At 40.7% G+C, this 19470-nt stretch overlaps 3 protein-coding genes across 4 annotated transcripts; 2 read left to right on the top strand and 1 right to left on the bottom strand.

Moving 5' to 3' along the window:
• The first annotated feature begins 1894 nt into the window (after positions 1-1894).
• Positions 1895-9558, top strand: LOC107228038 (probable protein phosphatase CG10417). 2 transcript variants are annotated; one of them, XM_046740160.1, is made up of 6 exons: positions 1895-1945; positions 4877-5156; positions 5328-6069; positions 6216-6354; positions 6542-6997; positions 7504-9558. In XM_046740160.1, the coding sequence occupies exons 1-6, from the start codon at positions 1910-1912 to the stop codon at positions 7756-7758; spliced, it is 1908 nt and encodes a 635-aa protein (XP_046596116.1). In that variant the 5' UTR covers positions 1895-1909; the 3' UTR covers positions 7759-9558. The 2 variants fall into 2 exon arrangements, with proteins under 2 accessions (XP_046596116.1, XP_015524868.1); XM_015669382.2 differs by lacking the exon at positions 1895-1945 and adding an exon at positions 4133-4390.
• LOC107228045 (intraflagellar transport protein 20 homolog) lies at positions 8148-10743 on the bottom strand. The gene is made up of 3 exons (XM_015669390.2): positions 10611-10743; positions 9876-10030; positions 8148-9760 (listed from the first exon to the last, which is right to left on the bottom strand). Exons 1-3 carry the CDS (start codon positions 10732-10734, stop codon positions 9647-9649), a joined length of 393 nt encoding a protein of 130 aa, XP_015524876.1. The 5' UTR covers positions 10735-10743; the 3' UTR covers positions 8148-9646.
• Positions 10744-11205: 462 nt separating this feature from the next.
• LOC107228044 (BTB/POZ domain-containing adapter for CUL3-mediated RhoA degradation protein 3) lies at positions 11206-13151 on the top strand. Its single transcript, XM_015669389.2, has 4 exons — positions 11206-11890; positions 12007-12319; positions 12411-12609; positions 12804-13151. The coding sequence occupies exons 1-4, from the start codon at positions 11638-11640 to the stop codon at positions 13005-13007; spliced, it is 969 nt and encodes a 322-aa protein (XP_015524875.1). The 5' UTR covers positions 11206-11637; the 3' UTR covers positions 13008-13151.
• Positions 13152-19470: the final 6319 nt, after the last annotated feature.

Here is a 19470-nt window from a genome sequence, read left to right as displayed (position 1 = left end):
TCTCGTCGGTCTCGTAGGTGTCCACGGGGACCTTTAGCTAGCGTCAACTCGTTAATCATTAATGACGTCACACGGCGCGCGTAAACCTCGTGGAAGCCTTGCGTAAACGACTCGGACATTGAGCAGAGGAGAAGCGGCGGCGCGTCGCGTCGCGTCGCGGCAGCGAGTAGCACTGTGATATGCGGGAAGCATCGGAGAGGGGCAAAGGGGCAGACTGACGGTACGAAGAGAAGAGGTAAACGGACGCCGGGAATGCCCAGGGCGAATGAATTCGGGTTATAAATTCACCCCTCGATTCATACCGTGCCCGTCGTAACACGCAGAGCCCCTCGGACGTACGCGCCCGCGATAATTTCTTTACACGCGCGCGTAGGCGGAACACGTCACTCGCTTTTGCCTCAGTCCGGGAAATCTGAAGGAGAATATAATGCAGGGGCGATCGGCAGGATAAAAAATATGCGATTTAAAATGTGGAGTTATATGATACACGGAGCATTCGAATTGCAGTCTAGTAGTAAAATAGGTACTCGCCTAGTCAGGCCGACCCAAGTTCAGGTTAGTAGACCGCAGGTAGCCACTGTAGTTTCCGTCGTTTTTTAAGACCGTCCCGTTATGGTGTAATATTCTTCCGGTGCGCGGGCGATGATCTCGAATCATTCCTCATCGGACGTGACGTGACGACGACGACGACGTTGTTGTGCTCGGATTATGCATCGCGGCATGCATGCACACCACATCGTACCGCACAATGTTGATACACGTACGCACACTGAGAGAATAACGTAGAGAGAAAGAAAGAGAGAGAGAGTGATAGAGAGAGAGAGAGAAAAAGAATGAGTGAACGGTCAGACAAGCACCCGCGAAATTTTCTTGTACACGCACGACACTGATAGTCGAGGACAATGCCGCTGCGCTCGTTTATCAATTTCGATTTACGCGGGGGTTCAATTATACCGTGGAGAAATTTAAATCTAGTGATATGGTTTTTTGAACGTTGATTTATTGTTTATTCGTGGGTAAACGACGCCGATGATCTTTCTTTCGCGGCGTCCACCCAGGGTCGGCCAAGTCAATTGGAACCTCGGCAGAGAACTGGCGATTACCAGACTCTGCGATGCTCACGGCGCCCGCGCCTCCGATCTCGGCGCCGACGCCGACGCCGAGCTTTCCCCACCATCGACGGCTCTCTGAGGGCTCGTACCTACCGCCGCCGCCACCGCCGCCGCCGCCGTCAAGACCGTATACCCAGAGGTGGTTGCTTCCCGCTATTTCCTTTTGACGGAGCTCCGGGGATCGAGATACCCTCTGGACGCCAGGGAACTCATGATAGCGATTGCAACGGTAGCTCGGAATTCGCTACGGAAATTACATTTAACGCGATGGTAATTGACTACTGTTCGAGGAACGGGATTCCCCGAATGAATCGTAACCAAAGTAATGAAATAATGTATGGGTCTATGATAATTGTTATAGCGGTCGAAATAACGTGCATTCGGCTATAACGATATACCGATTTTCAAATCCCAAATGTATTCGAGTCCTAATACCATTCTCATAACAATAATTTATATTTTTTTTCAAACTGCCCTGTCATGAATTTCACGAATACGTTATGTCGCCTCAATTAATAAGTTGCAAAGTCGACTTCGTCTCAATGCGCGCGATCATGTAATAAATCGCTAGCTGTACTGAGAAAAAAAAAAAAAATATTAATGGTGTGGTAAAAAATTTGATGCATGTATATTGTACTTGAACTTTATTAGTTATTTATTTCTTTCTTCACGTCAGATGATCGTCTATATTCGTACATATTACATAGATATAACGTTGATGAGACTCGGTGCTCGGTCCGGCCGTCCTATTGACGTAACCATCATCAGACACGAGAAGGATATCCTGGTGTCTTTGAATGAGCTTTGCGAGCCTCGAGTACACATCCATCTCCGTAAGTAATTATATATATCTATAGTTACACAAAAAAAGACATAAAAAGAAATAGAGAGGAGGGAACCTCCCCCCCCCCCCTTCCTCCCTTGGAATCTGATTTCTCCCAGTGTAATACGTCCTGAACGACAAAGTTGCAGTTATACCTTGCGTACGCGCATCTAGTGCACGTGATTTACTTCGGTGCGTGTGCCTGCAGGCAAATAAGACACGGAATCTTTCCAATCCACCTTCATTCCTCCCTCCAGCCATCACGTACCGTTCTTCCTTCATCCCGCCCTTCGATAAATCTCTCAAACTCTCCCAGCCAACGCTGCTACATGTATATGTAGGTATACCTAGGTATAACGTACTCGTATAACCAGAGCCTGTCAGGATATCCGCAAATTATTACGCCACGCTTTTCGCTTCATCAATAAACCAATATTTCCCCGCTAACATTGCCAGCAACCACCCGACAGGTGAATCGCATCAGTATATCCCAGAGACGATTAGTGAGATGTAATGTGATGGTGACGAGCGCCCCCTGCAGGGAGGAAAAAAAAATAACACTCATATACGTATATCCGCTACGTCTCTACAAACTACGAGGCTTATAGCTCGACGCCCACCGACTCTTCTCATCCCCGTCCCCATCCCCAACGACGACGACGACGACGACGCCGCCTGCGGGGCGGCAAATCGATAAGCAACCACTACCGTCACGACACGCATTCCCCTTCCTTCTCGTCCCTGAGATTCCGCAACCCGCGGCTCGCCGCGGGCCACGGTATCGAAGCGTGGCGTACCTACAGGCGCCGGCGTCATCCGCCACGCGCATACCTCGAGCCTCGAACCATGGATGCTGCCTCCCTCCCCTCCACACCTCGCCGCTCTACCTTGCTGCAATTCGTTCCTCCCCACCGCGGCGCGCTTTCGCACCTGAAAACGTCATCGTTGCACACGTTGAACCCCTGAGTCTATGCTTTCGGCCATTCGTCACGGCGCGCCGAAGCAACGGGGGCGCATGTGCGCGGCTGTTGCATCTGCGGATCCTTGTACCATAGGTACGACAAATCGACCGACCCTCTATGCCTGTAACTGTATGTTACACTATACATGTATATATATATATGTGTGTATGTGTGTGTTTATATATGTACGTGGAACGCTTTATCCTGGAAATTACGTTACCAGAACCAAGGACGCAGCCGGCGGCATGCTTGGTCTTGGTTCTGACCTGCCTAACGTGCCCTTAGAACCTAAACGAGGAGAAAAGCAACGAGACAAACTTCTTTAGTTTATTCTACATGTATCCAGAATAAGAATTGTTTGTGTGATTTGAAGAATTGAAAAAAACATGTTTTTTTTTTATGCTAGTTTGTTGTGAGGTCGTTACTGGAAATTATTTGTTTAAATTAATTAGTTTTTCACGTCTTTCTCATACGAACGCGCTGGTGTTACAAATTTCACATCGAATCGATAATTGAATTAAAACTTGAATAAGCAGATTAAAGTCTTGTCACTTTGAAACGTGGAATTAAACTCATGCAAGGGCGTATCGTGTATATGAGTACATCCACATACAAGTAAGAATTACAAAAATATACACGTAACGTGTAGCAAGAGATTTTACTGAAACAAATCATCATCCTAAACTAATTAAAACGGAATTTTCACCCTTTGATACAGAATAATACGTAGGAATCAATGGAATTAGATTGGATCTCGCTTCATTGGATTAACGCGTATCACATTGTTCCGCATTATTCGATGACTGACCCGTTCAGACAGCGAGCGAAAAAAAATTTTATTTGTTTATCTCCTACGGTATTAACATTTTACTCAGGCGATTTATTATCAATCGAATTTCCACGCTTTTGCCAATCAATTATCCATTAAAATCTAAGATCATTTAAAAAAGAAAGACTAGTTAATCGATGAAAACAAATTTTATCAGAATGACTATAATTATTGAACGGAACACGTCACGTAATAATTGGACGAAGAAATCAACATAATTCTTAATTTCATTATTCCGGGCTCGCGAGCGTTCCCAAAACGTGTACGCGTGGACAATTCACCACCGTAAAATAAGCCGCAGAATGAAATATTGGCGGGAAAAGTTGTCCCTCCGGACACGGAATACGTACGCATAGTGCGATTAAACTGGCGCACTGCCAGATAGCGCCACAGTCGAGCGCTAGTTGTAGTGAAAACAGAAAACCGGTCATGGGGGCTAGTTAACGATTCTCTCTACCCGCGCGACGAATGATTACCTTACCTTTATTAAAAGTTAATAGTAATATTGAGTAACCCCCGGATAAACGTGTTCGTAGGCTTAGATATTCGCGAAATGGGGGCCTACTTGTCAGAGCCAATAACCGATAAAGTATCGAGCGACGAAGTGGGCGACTCTCTAGCATTCGGCGCCAGTTCCATGCAAGGCTGGCGAATCAGTCAAGAGGTGAGTGCACCGTTACGTTCGAACGAACGCCGGCTCGTTTCGTTACAACCTAACTACAATTATCGTTTGAATTATTATTCAGCCACCCGAGATTCGATCGGCTGGCTACGTCGAACAAGACGAGTCCCCTTCCTGCCTCGAATATCCTCCTGAAATTAACTACCCGCGAGAAATCTCCCCTCGTTTTACGAACGGTCGCCCGCCTAATAATAACGCGGTTAAGAAAAATGTATATATATGCATAGATATTTTTTTTCTCATTTTCTTTTTCGTATTCCAACTAGCTCTTTGCCGCGTAACTAACGCTATCGTCGATTAATTCGTATGCAAATTAAAATGCTCTAACCCTTTTTGATTCTTTTTCTTCCCATTATCATTGTTACTATAGAACGACTTTCATTAACGAGAATATTTATTTATTTCCACAGTCACCTCGCAACGGTATGAAATCTTTGAGGTGAAAATATGTATTCACGTTTTTTTCAGGACGCGCACAATTGCTGTTTAAACTTTGACAAAGATGTGTCGCTGTTCGCTGTTTATGACGGTCATGGTGGACACGAAGTGGCGACATACTGCGCCCAGAAATTGCCTCAGTTCATTAAAGATACGGATGCTTATAAGAATGGGGACATTGAGCAGGCCTTGAAAGAAGCGTTCCTAGGGTTCGATGCGACGCTCGCCAAGCCAGAAATTGTGACGGTATTGAAGGAGATAGCTGGGGCGAGTTGCGGAGCTAAAGAAAAAACAGAGGCTGAAGATTCTGGTGCGTTACTCTTGTTACTAGAGATAGTTATAACGTTTGGATTTACTGTAATGCATGCAATTAAAATTGGCATGGCAAAATATCTAATGAGTATGTCTACGCTGTTAATTGAACTAATGTATTGGATGAGATATTTAAACATATTAAATTGGTTCGTTACGTCACGTTCAGATGAAGAGGAAAATGTATGCAACCTTAGAATGGAGGCTGCCATGCCGCTTGAGCAAGTTATGGCAAAGTATCAGTCGGAAGTTGCCAATCCAGCGTTAAAAGCACTGAAAAAGGAAAAAGATGGCAAACCGGCAAGCCCTTACTTGCGAGCACGAAGAGGCGCAAGGGATAAGGCTGGTTCTTCGTCTCTCTTGACTGCCGGCTGCTCTTCTTCCTCCTCTTGGCACGACAACGAGGCTGACGTCAGTAGCTCCAGCAGCCAGCTGTGCGGATCAACCTCGATCGCTGCCTCTGCTGCCAAGGTGACACCGGAATGCATCGGTAGTAGCGAGGCAGAGCAGGTTTTGGATTCAACGACTAGTAACGGAGAATCGGGAGTTGTTACATCACCCAAAGTTACAGAGACGGTCAAGTCCAGTGATATGCCCGACAGCTCTGAGGATATCAAGGAACATGTGTCTCCCAGCAAAGCTCAGGTACAGCCTACCACCAACGATACAGAAGTTAACGGGACTGGGGGAAAAGCCGAACATCAAGGTGCGGACAGCAGTAAAGGAGGAGGCGACAATGTAACAAGCAGCTCTTGTTCAACGGTGGAAAACGGCGAAGCCGAGCAGCAGGAAAGAATCAGCAGCAGCGGTCGAAGGAGGCCCGTCAATTATGAATTACTTTGCGTTAATGACGGCAGTGAGGAGGACGACGACGACGAGGAAGACGAGACCTTCGACGGTCTTCCTGAAAGGTAGCTGATTTTATTTCTTCTTTACCATATTCCAGATACAAGTGCTCGGCTCAGAGATTACGTTATACAGACATGTTTGAGCATTTTGCCATTTTTCACTTCTTAGCAGCTACTTCACGTGTATTGCATATTTTCTCTACCCTTAGTGATGACGAAGATGATGATACAGAGGATGTTGACAATGTTGATGACGACGATGACAATGATGATGATGATGACAGCGATGAAGATGACATGGACCCTGATGATGACGACGATGAATGTACCATGGATATGACAGAAGAAGTAATAACCTGAATGTTTTCTTACAAATAAGTCTTGATATTTTCACAACTCGTCTTAGAAGTATTCTTACGTTTGTTTTGTTACCTACGTTGCCTTTGAATTTATTCAATATGCACAATTTGAGAATGTAAATTTGTTCTCGTGTATTCAGACCGACTCATTGTCGCTGATTTCTTTCACCTTATAGCCTGGCTCAGATAGCGGATGTACCGCAGTAGTGGCTGTACTAGCAGGACGGGAGTTGTATGTTGCGAATGCGGGAGATTCCCGATGCGTTCTTTGTCGTAACGGGCAAGCTGTTGAGCTGAGTCTTGATCACAAGCCTGAGGATCAGCCGGAAATGCAGAGAATCGTTAAAGCAGGTGGAAAGGTTACTGCAGATGGCCGTGTTAACGGTGGTTTGAACCTCTCTAGAGCGTTAGGAGACCACTCCTATAAGCAGAACGCAGCACTTCCTCCTCAAGAGCAAATGATCTCTGCTGAACCAGACATTAAAACAGCTACAATTGATCCTGAACAAGACGAATTCATGGTACTTGCCTGTGATGGAATTTGGAATTTCATGTCTAGCCAAGATGTCGTGCAGTTCGTTAGTACCAGATTTAAACAGGGGTATGAGACTATTTCTCAAATTTGCGAAGAGGTAAGTAGATTGCGTTAACTTGAAATTCGGTACTCGTATATTTTGTAACAATGACGTCAATTTTTTTTAACCCTTAGTGGCCATGTGGGGTAACTCATTACCCCACGCTGAAAATCCTAGTTGTACAAGACATATGGGTGTTTTAAGACTTCTAACTGATTGTTTCATATTTGTTGAAGAGTTCTTCAACATTTCTAATGATTTTTATCACACTTGTCTACTACCGGCAGATGTCATTACTTGTATCAATTCCAAAGGTTTTAGACCTCTAATTTCACATCTTCTAAGCCTGGGGTAACTAGTTACCCTATGTGGCCGCTAAGGGTTCAACTGAGAACTCTCAGTCTTATATTTCATGCTCACCCTGTCACAAAGCAATAGCTAAATAACACATGATAATTTGTAATCAGATAAATGTCAGTATTGCTATTTCGTTCTTGTTGATATTTTACATGCTAGAATTTATTCACGGTGTATGGTATAATGTGATCCTTGGAACATTGTAGCTCTTTGACCATTGTCTTGCACCGAATACTCTTGGTGACGGAACCGGCTGTGACAATATGACTGCTGTAATAGTACGTTTTAAGAAGCCAAGTGCTCCGATACCATCTACGACCGAGGCATCTGATATGACATCAATCGCAACGGAGAATAAGAAAAGACCGGCATCACCAATTCCTTTGGCAAACGAAGGTAACATATCCACAGGTGAAGAAACGACGCCAGAATCTAAGCGTCAAAAGACCGAGACTGTCTAGGAAGTTATGCTAAGCTTCACTAACGTATCTCTGCAACCTCTTGAGAGTGACACAATGATAATAATACGGCCGTTGTAAAGTTTTGGAAATCCTGCTGTGTGAAACTTGAATTGCAAAAACGGTAAAAAAAATAAAGGTAAAAACCGACAAAAACTGTGGACTTAATAAATTGAGAAATTGGCGAAATTCTCAGTATAATAGTTATTTTATGATTGAACATACACAGAACGAACGGATGAATGATGAATAATAATAGTAATAGTGTAAAACCGTCACGTCTGGAGGATTGCAATAATCGTTAGTGTTGAACAATGGTGGCAGACTGATTGATTGGAGCAGATTGGGGGCTGACGCTTATAGAGTTTGTTTTAAATTTTTTTTTAATGAGACATTGTTAAATAAATCTGTTGCCTTTCGAGTTTAATGGGTATCTGAGGATCAGAAAACAACATAATATGTTATAGCTTCAGTGTCGCGGCATATTAATATATATGATGCGTGCATGGAACATTTGATTATCGCAAACCGTTGTGTGAAAAAGATGTGGCAAACTTAACGAGAGGAAATGGAATTAGATTCTCCTATCTGCTCCAATCTACTCTTATGATGTGTACTCAACTGAGAGTTCTTCTAGGTTACAGGTGTAATAGGTATGTAACTGTACATATTTATAAATCTAGGATGTAGGATTAATAATAATATTTGTAATTCAATACGACACCATTTCTTATTTTTACTAAATAAAGTTTATTTTTGAATTCCTGGTTACTATATGGTTGTATGGATGGTTGCGTGACTATAATGTTATCTAGTTTAATCTATTTCTCATTATTATTATTCTTATTATAATTATCATTCTTATCATTAATATAATTGCCCTTGACTACGTGTCTACATGAATTAAGTTCAGTGCTGGTAGTAATGAATGAATACTGTTTGCAGTAAATCTTTATGATTATTTTTCTCTTTTAAAATAACTTTATTGTTATAAGAGAATGAAAAAATATACGTTATGTACATTTTTTTTATCTACAAACGTTGATGATGATGATGATAATAATCCAATCTTAATAGGTCTAAGTTGTTGACGTAAAATACAATTTTTTTTCTGTTCTTCGCTTTGAAGCGAAATATGAACGATGTTTAACAATCCACTCGATCATCGAATAAATTGCGGTTCATGGCATCTACTGTAAACTACAAACAAATGAAAAAAAAATAGATAAAAGAGAATCGCCTGTTGTTAATCTTGAATGTCAAAAATTAAATACGGATTGAAGTATTAAATTTGACCGTGTATGTAATAATGAAGAAATGCTCAATAACGAGTAATATTGAACAGTTAAGAGAGGGAAGGCGATCCTTGAACGTGTGCCTTTTCAAATTATATGTGGTGCAGTATGCAGATAGGTTAAATAGAGCCAGTAACCCAAAGCCCGTTTATTTCCGTGTTTAATTATTATGTTATAATTTTATGTAGTCCGTACGTATGTATATATACAGCAATGTATATGTATACACACGCACGGCATACACATCTCGCTATGAGTTTTTCCTTTAAAAATAATTACATCACACATGATTTATGTAATTTTGGGAGAAAAAAAAAAAACTCGTCAATTATTCTATCTATTATTATTCATTGTTTTGGATCTTAATTCCGTTTCTCTTCGTTGTGTAATTACTGTAATTTATCTATATGCTCAGCCCAAATACCACCCTCTTGTATTTTTCATTAATTACACCATCATAATATTGTATACACCAGCTGATAACAGTGTTTATAATTGTATGCTACAATCCTCATTGAAAAAGTCACACGGAATAAAGAATATGCATAAAGGAAATAGAAGATAAATATGAATAATGCCGATAAAAAATTTTAACATCAATTCGCGGTCAATTGCTCTATAGTTTCTAGTTGTTCCAGTTCGATTTTTTTCAATGAATCGTACTGCACCCGTAGCCGCTCCAGTTCCGTTGACTTTTCAATTATAAGAGCCTAGAAATAGAACAAAACACACGCACCGCGTGTTTAGTACATTGTTGTCGTTCGTTGCATACGATAAAATTAATGGTAATGATTGAAAACTTTAATTGTAATTCATGATGTACACCTGAATTTGCTGTCTCTGTGCATCTCTCTGTTTAGCGACTGAGCGCAACAAGTTACGCGCCCCTATAGTCCGCATCTTTTCTTTTTCGACTTCATTCGCCAAATTGTCGACGATCTGAATGAAGTCGTCGGAACTCTTTTGGAACTCTGTTATTTCTAAAAATTTTACCCAGGATTAGAACAATAATTGCACTCGTACTTTATGCTGTACTCCATTCGCTTTCTCGCTCGTTGCTATACGGGGCTATCGAAACGGTTCCTACGATAAATCAATCCATTTTCTTCGGAAAAAAGGACAACCGTTAAATCCGTCGTAATTCATAATGTACAATTTCTATAATGCATTCTACTTGATTCAGTTTATTTTTACACCAGCTCTAATCGAACTTCGAAGTGTGTATAAGGCTAAACATATACGCACACATCAACTTTTTAGTCTGCGTAAAATAATAAAGATGGCAGTCTGCGCGATTTACAAAGTTATAACAAGCAAGGATATTCGTTGATAACGAGCGCGTTGATGGGAATTGTATTTTAATAAACGTCTCGAGGGTTGTGAAATAAATTTTAATAGAGGTAAGTGAATCGAATAAGATTTTAATAACAAGTATATTTTTCTGTATTGATGTTTTTATTATGGACGATTTTAATTGTGTGCATGTGCCATTGGAACCGCTGTCAATCGCTGTCACGCTGATTGATCCCTTTTGTGCTTTTATATCTGCTTGTCACTTACTGGAAACAAAATTCTGACACTCCTCTTTCAATTTATTTGTTTGATTCGATATTTCTGGCTCCAGTACCCGTATCTTGCTCAAATCATCGATGAATAACCCATATTTTCCCAGCGAGTCGGCCATTTTCGTCAAACAGATGTGATTCATGACGTATGCATGTGTATATTGCAATTGCTTTACGCGCAGGTGCCGGGCGAGTTAAGGCGGTACTATGCATTTTCTTAGCCGACCGATAATCTTCCTTCATTACAATTATCTACGACAATTAAGCTATTGCGCGTGTAAAGGAATGGTGAAGTAGACAACATGTATAGCGAAAAGCAGTGAAAGTTTATAAAACCTGCTCAAAACTTGGTTTTCCGGCATTCATAACGGGCTATAATTTTCGGGTGCTGGTCGGTTAAGAAAAACGTCAGCCGGCGTTTTATCGATAACGTTAAATTTTCCCTCCCTTTTGAATGCGCCAGCTAGAAAAAGACAACACGCTTTGTCGGTATGTCAGTTGACGATGTCGGCATTGTAAAATGCATATTAGCCGGTGTAGCTCGCTGTTAAATTTTGTTGAAACACGTATCATCATAAGGCTGACTCTCTTCGTTAGGATATCGTTACCCAAGCCTGTTAACACAAGCGAGTTACACTCATGCATAATGCTCGCATACATTCTCATACGCGTATCATATTCACGTCTCCAACATGGGGCAAAACATATAAATAGTGTTTTTTTTTTTTTTGGTTTATTAAAAGGAATTTTTGTTTAGTGACCATGAGAATATCGAATGAATTGTGCCGCGGATAAGAATTTAATACAATTCGTATAATTAGATAAGACATAGGAAACCATCACGAGGTCGAAATGACTCGATTTGGTTTACAGTGATTATAACCTAAAATCACATCGTATTAAATTCGCTGTTATTGTTGATCAGCGAATCCAACTTGTATTTGTAAATAACCTTAGTTACGCAGGTTTTAATAAAATTTCCGGTCTATTAACAAGCAACGATTCTGTTGCTCATGTCTTAAATGTTGAGTCTGACGCTCGATACAATTAACATATCACCATCATCGTCATCATCCGCGGCCGCGTTAATACCTGGCGGCGAAATCGTTATGTCGGGGGATCACAAAACTGTCATGAAAGGAAACCCGTCGCAGTACGTCAAATTAAACATTGGCGGTTCCCTTCATTACACCACCATTGGCACGCTCACCAAACATGACACTATGTTGCGAGCTATGTTTAGCGGTCGGATGGAGGTTCTTACAGATTGCGAAGGTGAGGAGCCGCTCATGCCTCTTTCCAAAAGGCAATTCCAAATGAAATGGTGTACAAATTTTAAAATCACCCAAGTTCCCTACTTTCTTTTTATTTACTATTATTCGTTTTCACAGGCTGGATCCTAATCGATCGGTGTGGCAAGCACTTTGGCACGATCTTAAACTTTTTGCGGGACGGTTCAGTTCCGCTACCTGAGAGTGTGAAGGAGATGGCAGAGCTGCTGGCCGAGGCAAAGTATTATTGCATCGGCGAGCTGGCTGAGTCGTGCGAACAAGCGCTCCAGCGGAAGGAGCGGGAGGCTGAACCCATCTGCAGGGTTCCACTTATCACCTCCCAACGTGAGCAGCAACTCCTTATCAGCAACACAACAAAACCTGTTGTTAAATTGCTGATTAATCGTCACAACAACAAGTACTCTTACACGAGGTAGGAGACAGATTTAAACAGCTTGGCTTTTTTCGCTTTTTAAAATTTTTTTTGGAAAGCAATCATATGACCCATTCGTTTCTATTTACAGTACATCAGATGACAATCTTTTGAAAAATATAGAACTGTTTGACAAGATGTCGCTCAGATTTAGCGGCAGGGTTTTGTTCATTAAGGACGTAATTGGGTCGAGTGAAATTTGTTGCTGGACTTTTTATGGACATGGTCGTAAGGTTGCCGAAGTTTGTTGTCATTCTATCGTCTACGCGACAGATAAAAAACATACAAAGGTAAAGATAACTTTAGGCAGAATTTAAATTTCTAACTTGAACGAACATTTTTTTCTATTGCCGTTGCCAGAAGCTGAAGAACAAATAGAGATTAATTGTTTGTGGAATCACAACACCAGTAAATACCAATTTTTATGGAATTTCACGTCTTCTACAAACTTTGTCTTAGCCAATGTTGTCCCATTTTGACTTAGGTTGAGTTCCCGGAAGCGCGTATCTACGAAGAGACGTTAAATATCTTACTTTACGAGCATCGAAACGTACCTGATCAGGAATTAATGCAGGCAACATCTTCACGTGGTGCTGTGGGAGGAGGGCCTCCTTGCACTTCAGACGAGGAAGAAGGAGAACGATCGGGACTTGCCCGACTGCGATCAAATAAGCAAAACACTAACTGACCCCATCCGAATCACCTGATGTCACCCCAACCAGCTATTCTCAATGTAGTTCGTTCATTCAAAACACGAGCCAACAAATAACCTACGAAAACGAAAAAAAAAAAAAAAACAACTGTTCATGAAAGAACAGTCTTGTTGTTTGTACAAGCGTTAATAGTAACTTGCGATTATCTACACCATACTTCCGAATCGCGTTAATTTTTATCGTAATTTTATACTCTGTAACATCTGTTGACCACATTAGGGTTCCAGTCTAAAGTGCATCGACCAGTTTGTATTAAACTAAATATCTGTTAACGAGGATTGAACAAGGCTGCCACATAAGTGTCGCAATAGTTGTCTAGATTTCGTGAAGTTTTCTCCTTTTTTCAATTTGTACTTGCATATATTGTTAGACTGTTTGACGCATGATTCGGAGTATTTACTGCCAATGAAATATGTTTGTATATTGAAAGGGAGTGCGAGAGTGAGAGTGAAACAGAGATAGAGAGAGGGAGTAAGAATGTGTGTCTGTAGAAAATTAATGGCGCTAGCCAGCCCAGGCTTTGAAAATATAGAACGTAATTCGTTGACGTTTAACGTATTTTAATTACTATTTTGAATAGCGAAATCAGATTTAAAATTCATTATTTATTTTTTTAATGTACTTTATTACATTGATTTACAACATTCCAATGATTGTACAAATCTTTTAAGCACTGCGCCCTCCTTACACAATCATTAGTATCTGTTGAGCATGCCGTGAAACATGGAGCAATGGGTACTTATTTATTAACTGATCATTTCATTTCAAAACCATTTTTCTGAGCTTGTGCTGGCTGTTAAAAAGGGACCATAAGCGTTAAACTTCCTTTGGGCCAATCTCGCAAACAGCTGATATTTTTTCTTTTTTTTTTTTCCTTTCTACTGTATTCGAAAGGTTTAAATCCGTTACAAAGTATGGGGGATGATATATTGTTATTTAGTTAGCAGATACATCTCAAGTCTCGATTGACAGGAAACCTAGCTCTTTTCATAAGTACGTACCAAGTTTAATCTGAAACTAATTAAACGGTCCTGATTGTGCCGAAGGGAATGGAGCATGAAATTGAAACAAAAGAGGAAACAGATGAACTCATTCTGAAGATTAAATTTTTTTCCCCGAACTATTTGGTAGTAATTTGAAAATATTCTTTACTATCGGTCGCAAGCCATAGATAGTTCAAATTGTATAATTAAAAAATGAGAGTCTAAACTCATGGGTAATAACATTATTTATCACTTAATTAATAATATTTTAAATTGGCCATCGACGTTATATCTACTACCATTTATTCCTAAGGACAATCATAATCGTTGCTCCTAAGTCATAGTAAGACAATTTATGTGATATTTGAATAATACCATAATTTACGCTGGTACTTTGCAATTTTTAAGGTTACATACAAAACCGTCAATAGTTGAGATTTTGTTCTTCTTAGTTATTTATATCAACTACACAGTAGCGCACAAAGTTTAACTAGATTTGCAGTTCAGACTGGTTCATTTGAATCTAACAGAGACAGTTTAATTGTTCCCAATTTCTTAATCACAAGTGTAAATGTACAATAACGTTCTTTAATTTGGTTTGACCTTTGTCCACGTTCTTTTGGTTCAATCACTACATGAAATGATCAAATTTTCGCAATTATATTTGATTGACATTGAACATCTCTTTCATTTTTGTATTTTCTTTCACACTTGACACGCTTTAATACATTTCACCTTTATTATTACTATTTTTGTTTTCTAGTGTTACAATGACGTTGATTTTCAGAACTTGAATTTGATGTTTAGGTATAAGCTAGTAATTTTTATTGCGGCTGAGACCTTGAAAAACATATCAACGATTTAATTTTTGAACACGTTTAAATCAGCAGCCGTCAGTATTCAGTAACAAAACAGTAGCGCAGTACTCTACATATTTTTATTTCATAAATCGGTTTATGCATAATATATTTACTACAATTTAAAAAACCATTAGTATGCAAATCTGTCTGAATAAATTTTGAGAAATTAATGATCTTTTTGAAGCAAATGGATAATGTACTAAATTCATTATGTTGACACTGTTTGCATACCATGTAAAGAAAAACGTGCGTGAAAATTAAGCCTAAATATTTCTTGATAATGCTATAGCGTATTTAAAGATAACTATGTATTTATTTATTACTGTAAAAGAGGAAAAAGGAAGCGAGAAGACGAAATGCGTTGTGTCTTGGGAAATTAGCGACGTCGTAGCCGTAAACGTGGCATAATATCCCAGTGTGACACACATTAATACAAAAATTCTTCCATACTTTAAATACATTCACACCATTCGAATATCATTTGATTTCTGTAAATGGTGTTTTTATTTCGATTGAAAAACCTTATGCTCAACACTGAGTGTGAATGGTAAAAATTAGAGAATGTATTAGACATTGACTATATGTACTGCAGTAGTTTTATCAAACATGCAGAATGCAGGGAAATGCATTATCTATAGTGCCAAATTCATTTCATAAGTGTATAATCGTCATTCAAAGCGTGAGCAGTTTTTTTGAATGTGTGAGAGCAATTGTATAAAACTGGCGTCAAATATATGATTCAAAGATAATCAATGTGTGTATTATTTTTCTTGCAAGAAAGTGATCACTGAGGAAGTTGCGTACATGATGAAGAATTGATAGAAATTTCATGAAGATTTTCAATGCCGTTTCTTGATTACTACTCTAAGAGCCTGGCTCCCCACGACTATGGGCCTTACTCAATCTTCATTTCAGTCAAGATGACCTCGATATGGGGTGTGAGTGAATTGTATGTCGTATTTTCCGAAATCTGACGAAAACAAGCTAACAGAAGCCGTCCTTCTCCGATTCTGGGGCCGAGAACTCATTATCGATTTGTATGTCCGTTTGCTGACTAGTTGGACCCCAAGGAACTCGAAAAACACAGCGAAAAGAGCGTGGGACCAACAGGAGAGAAATGACGACGAAAAGATGACCAGCTGAAAAATGTGAAAAACACGGGTTCTGGTTTTTTGCCCGTAACTCTTGATCCGTTGCTCGCAGCGTATTGGGACTGCGCCCAATCGATTTCTCTCGCAAAATTACGTCGGAATAGTGCATCAAAGAATCTATTCCAGCACTTTTCAAAATCGCGAAAATTTTCGCCAAAAATGCAAAGAGGTTAACCTTCCTTTTTTTTTAACCGAAAAATTTTCCATCTCAGAATTGATTTGTATGACCCTTTCCCGACCAATTGGACCCCCAGGAACTCAGAAAACGCAGCGAAAAGAGCGTGGGACCAACAGGAGAGGAATGACGACGAAAAATGACCAGCTGAAAAATGTGAAAAACACGGGTTCTGGTTTTTTGCCCGTAACTCTTGATCCGTTGCTCGCAGCGTATTGGGACAGCACCCAATCGATTTCTCTCGCAAAATTACGTCGGATTAGTGCATCAAAGAATTTATTGCAGCACTTTTCAAAATCGCGAAAATTTTCGCCAAAAATACAAAGGGGTTAACCTTCCTTTTTTTTTGACCGAAAAATTTTCCATCTCAGAATTGATTTGTATGACCCTTTCCCGACCATTTGGACCCCCAGGAACTCAGAAAACGCAGCGAAAAGAGCGTGGGACCAACAGGAGAGAAATGACGACGAAAAGATGACCAGCTGAAAAATGTGAAAAACACGGGTTCCGGTTTTTTGCCCGTAACTCTTGATCCGTTGCTCGCAGCGTATTGGGACTGCGCCCAATCGATTTCTCTCGCAAAATTACGTCGGATTAGTGTCAGAAAGAATTTATTCCAGCACTTTTCAAAATCGCGAAAATTTTCGCCAAAAATACAAAGGGGTTAACCTTCCTTTTTTTTTGACCGCAAAATTTTCCATCTCAGAATTGATTTGTATGACCCTTTCCCGACCAATTGGACCCCCAGGAACTCAGGAAACGCAGCGAAAAGAGCGTGGGACCAACAGGAGAGAAATGACGACGAAAAGATGACCAGCTGAAAAATGTGAAAAACACGGGTTCCGGTTTTTTGCCTGTAACTCTTGATCCGTTGCTCGCAGCGTATTGGGACTGCGCCCAATCGATTTCTCTCGCAAAATTACGTCGGATTAGTGTCAGAAAGAATTTATTCCAGCACTTTTCAAAATCGCGAAAATTTTCGCCAAAAATGCAAAGGGGTTAACCTTCCTTTTTTTTTGACCGCAAAATTTTCCATCTCAGAATTGATTTGTATGACCCTTTCCCGACCAATTGGACCCCCAGGAACTCAGAAAACGCAGCAAAAAGAGCGTGGGACCAACAGGAGAGAAATGACGACGAAAAGATGACCAGCTGAAAAATGTGAAAAACACGGGTTCTGGTTTTTTGCCTGTAACTCTTGATCCGTTGCTCACAGCGTATTGGGACTGCGCCCAATCGATTTCTCTCGCAAAATTACGTCGGATTAGTGTCAGAAAGAATTTATTCCAGCACTTTTCAAAATCGCGAAAATTTTCGCCAAAAATGCAAAGGGGTTAACCTTCCTTTTTTTTTGACCGAAAAATTTTCCATCTCAGAATTGATTTGTATGACCCTTTCCCGACCAATTGGACCCCCAGGAACTCAGAAAACGCAGCGAAAAGAGCGTGGGACCAACAGGAGAGGAATGACGACGAAAAATGACCAGCTGAAAAATGTGAAAAACACGGGTTCTGGTTTTTTGCCTGTAACTCTTGATCCGTTGCTCGCAGCGTATTGGGACTGCGCCCAATCGATTTCTCTCGCAAAATTACGTCGGAATAGTGCATCAAAGAATCTATTCCAGCACTTTTCAAAATCTCGAAAATTTTCGCCAAAAATACAAAGGGGTTAACCTTCCTTTTTTTTTGACCGAAAAATTTTCCATCTCAGAATTGATTTGTATGACCCTTTCCCGACCATTTGGACCCCCAGGAACTCAGAAAACGCAGCGAAAAGAGCGTGGGACCAACAGGAGAGAAATGACGACGAAAAGATGACCAGCTGAAAAATGTGAAAAACACGGGTTCTGGTTTTTTGCCTGTAACTCTTGATCCGTTGCTCGCAGCGTATTGGGACTGCGCCCAATCGATTTCTCTCGCAAAATTACGTCGGATTAGTGTCAGAAAGAATTTATTCCAGCACTTTTCAAAATCGCGAAAATTTTCGCCAAAAACGCAAAGGGGTTAACCTTCCTTTTTTATTAACCGAAAAATTTTCCATCTCAGAATTGATTTGTATGACCCTTTCCCGACCATTTGGACCCCCAGGAACTCAGAAAACGCAGCGAAAAGAGCGTGGGACCAACAGGAGAGAAATGACGACGAAAAGATGACCAGCTGAAAAATGTGAAAAACACGGGTTCTGGTTTTTTGCCTGTAACTCTTGATCCGTTGCTCGCAGCGTATTGGGACTGCGCCCAATCGATTTCTCTCGCAAAATTACGTCGGAATAGTGCATCAAAGAATCTATTCCAGCACTTTTCAAAATCGCGAAAATTTTCGCCAAAAATGCAAAGAGGTTAACCTTCCTTTTTTTTTAACCGAAAAATTTTCCATCTCAGAATTGATTTGTATGACCCTTTCCCGACCAATTGGACCCCCAGGAACTCAGAAAACGCAGCGAAAAGAGCGTGGGACCAACAGGAGAGGAATGACGACGAAAAATGACCAGCTGAAAAATGTGAAAAACACGGGTTCTGGTTTTTTGCCCGTAACTCTTGATCCGTTGCTCGCAGCGTATTGGGACAGCACCCAATCGATTTCTCTCGCAAAATTACGTCGGATTAGTGCATCAAAGAATTTATTGCAGCACTTTTCAAAATCGCGAAAATTTTCGCCAAAAATACAAAGGGGTTAACCTTCCTTTTTCTTTGACCGAAAAATTTTCCTTCTCAGAATTGATTTGTATGACCCTTTCCCGACCATTTGGACCCCCAGGAACTCAGAAAACGCAGCGAAAAGAGCGTGGGACCAACAGGAGAGGAATGACGACGAAAAATGACCAGCTGAAAAATGTGAAAAACACGGGTTCTGGTTTTTTGCCCGTAACTCTTGATCCGTTGCTCGCAGCGTATTGGGACAGCACCCAATCGATTTCTCTCGCAAAATTACGTCGGATTAGTGTCAGAAAGAATTTATTGCAGCACTTTTCAAAATCGCGAAAATTTTCGCCAAAAATACAAAGGGGTTAACCTTCCTTTTTTTTTGACCGAAAAATTTTCCATCTCAGAATTGATTTGTATGACCCTTTCCCGACCATTTGGACCCCCAGGAACTCAGAAAACGCAGCGAAAAGAGCGTGGGACCAACAGGAGAGAAATGACGACGAAAAGATGACCAGCTGAAAAATGTGAAAAACACGGGTTCTGGTTTTTTGCCTGTAACTCTTGATCCGTTGCTCGCAGCGTATTGGGACTGCGCCCAATCGATTTCTCTCGCAAAATTACGTCG

Source organism: Neodiprion lecontei, chromosome 5 (genome assembly GCF_021901455.1).
Source record: "Neodiprion lecontei isolate iyNeoLeco1 chromosome 5, iyNeoLeco1.1, whole genome shotgun sequence".
Lineage (NCBI taxonomy): Eukaryota > Metazoa > Arthropoda > Insecta > Hymenoptera > Diprionidae > Neodiprion > Neodiprion lecontei.
The sequence above is the reverse complement of the archived record's forward strand: the minus strand, read 5'-3'. Positions and strand labels throughout refer to the sequence as shown.

Excerpts from the sequence above, each read along its gene's own strand:
- LOC107228044 (XM_015669389.2), top strand. The coding sequence starts at position 11,638 with ATGTTGAGTCTGACGCTCGATACAATTAACATATCACCATCATCGTCA. Across the intron at positions 11,891-12,006 it reads GGTTCTTACAGATTGCGAAG|GCTGGATCCTAATCGATCGG; the intron begins GTGAGGAGCCGC and ends TCGTTTTCACAG. Across the intron at positions 12,610-12,803 it reads CAGATAAAAAACATACAAAG|GTTGAGTTCCCGGAAGCGCG; the intron begins GTAAAGATAACT and ends ATTTTGACTTAG.
- LOC107228045 (XM_015669390.2), bottom strand. The coding sequence starts at position 10,734 with ATGGCCGACTCGCTGGGAAAATATGGGTTATTCATCGATGATTTGAGC. Across the intron at positions 10,031-10,610 it reads GTGTCAGAATTTTGTTTCCA|AAATAACAGAGTTCCAAAAG; the intron begins GTAAGTGACAAG and ends TAAAATTTTTAG. Across the intron at positions 9,761-9,875 it reads CACAGAGACAGCAAATTCAG|GCTCTTATAATTGAAAAGTC; the intron begins GTGTACATCATG and ends TTCTATTTCTAG.
- LOC107228038 (XM_015669382.2), top strand. The coding sequence starts at position 4,280 with ATGGGGGCCTACTTGTCAGAGCCAATAACCGATAAAGTATCGAGCGAC. Across the intron at positions 4,391-4,876 it reads GCTGGCGAATCAGTCAAGAG|GACGCGCACAATTGCTGTTT; the intron begins GTGAGTGCACCG and ends CGTTTTTTTCAG. Across the intron at positions 6,998-7,503 it reads TTTCTCAAATTTGCGAAGAG|CTCTTTGACCATTGTCTTGC; the intron begins GTAAGTAGATTG and ends GGAACATTGTAG.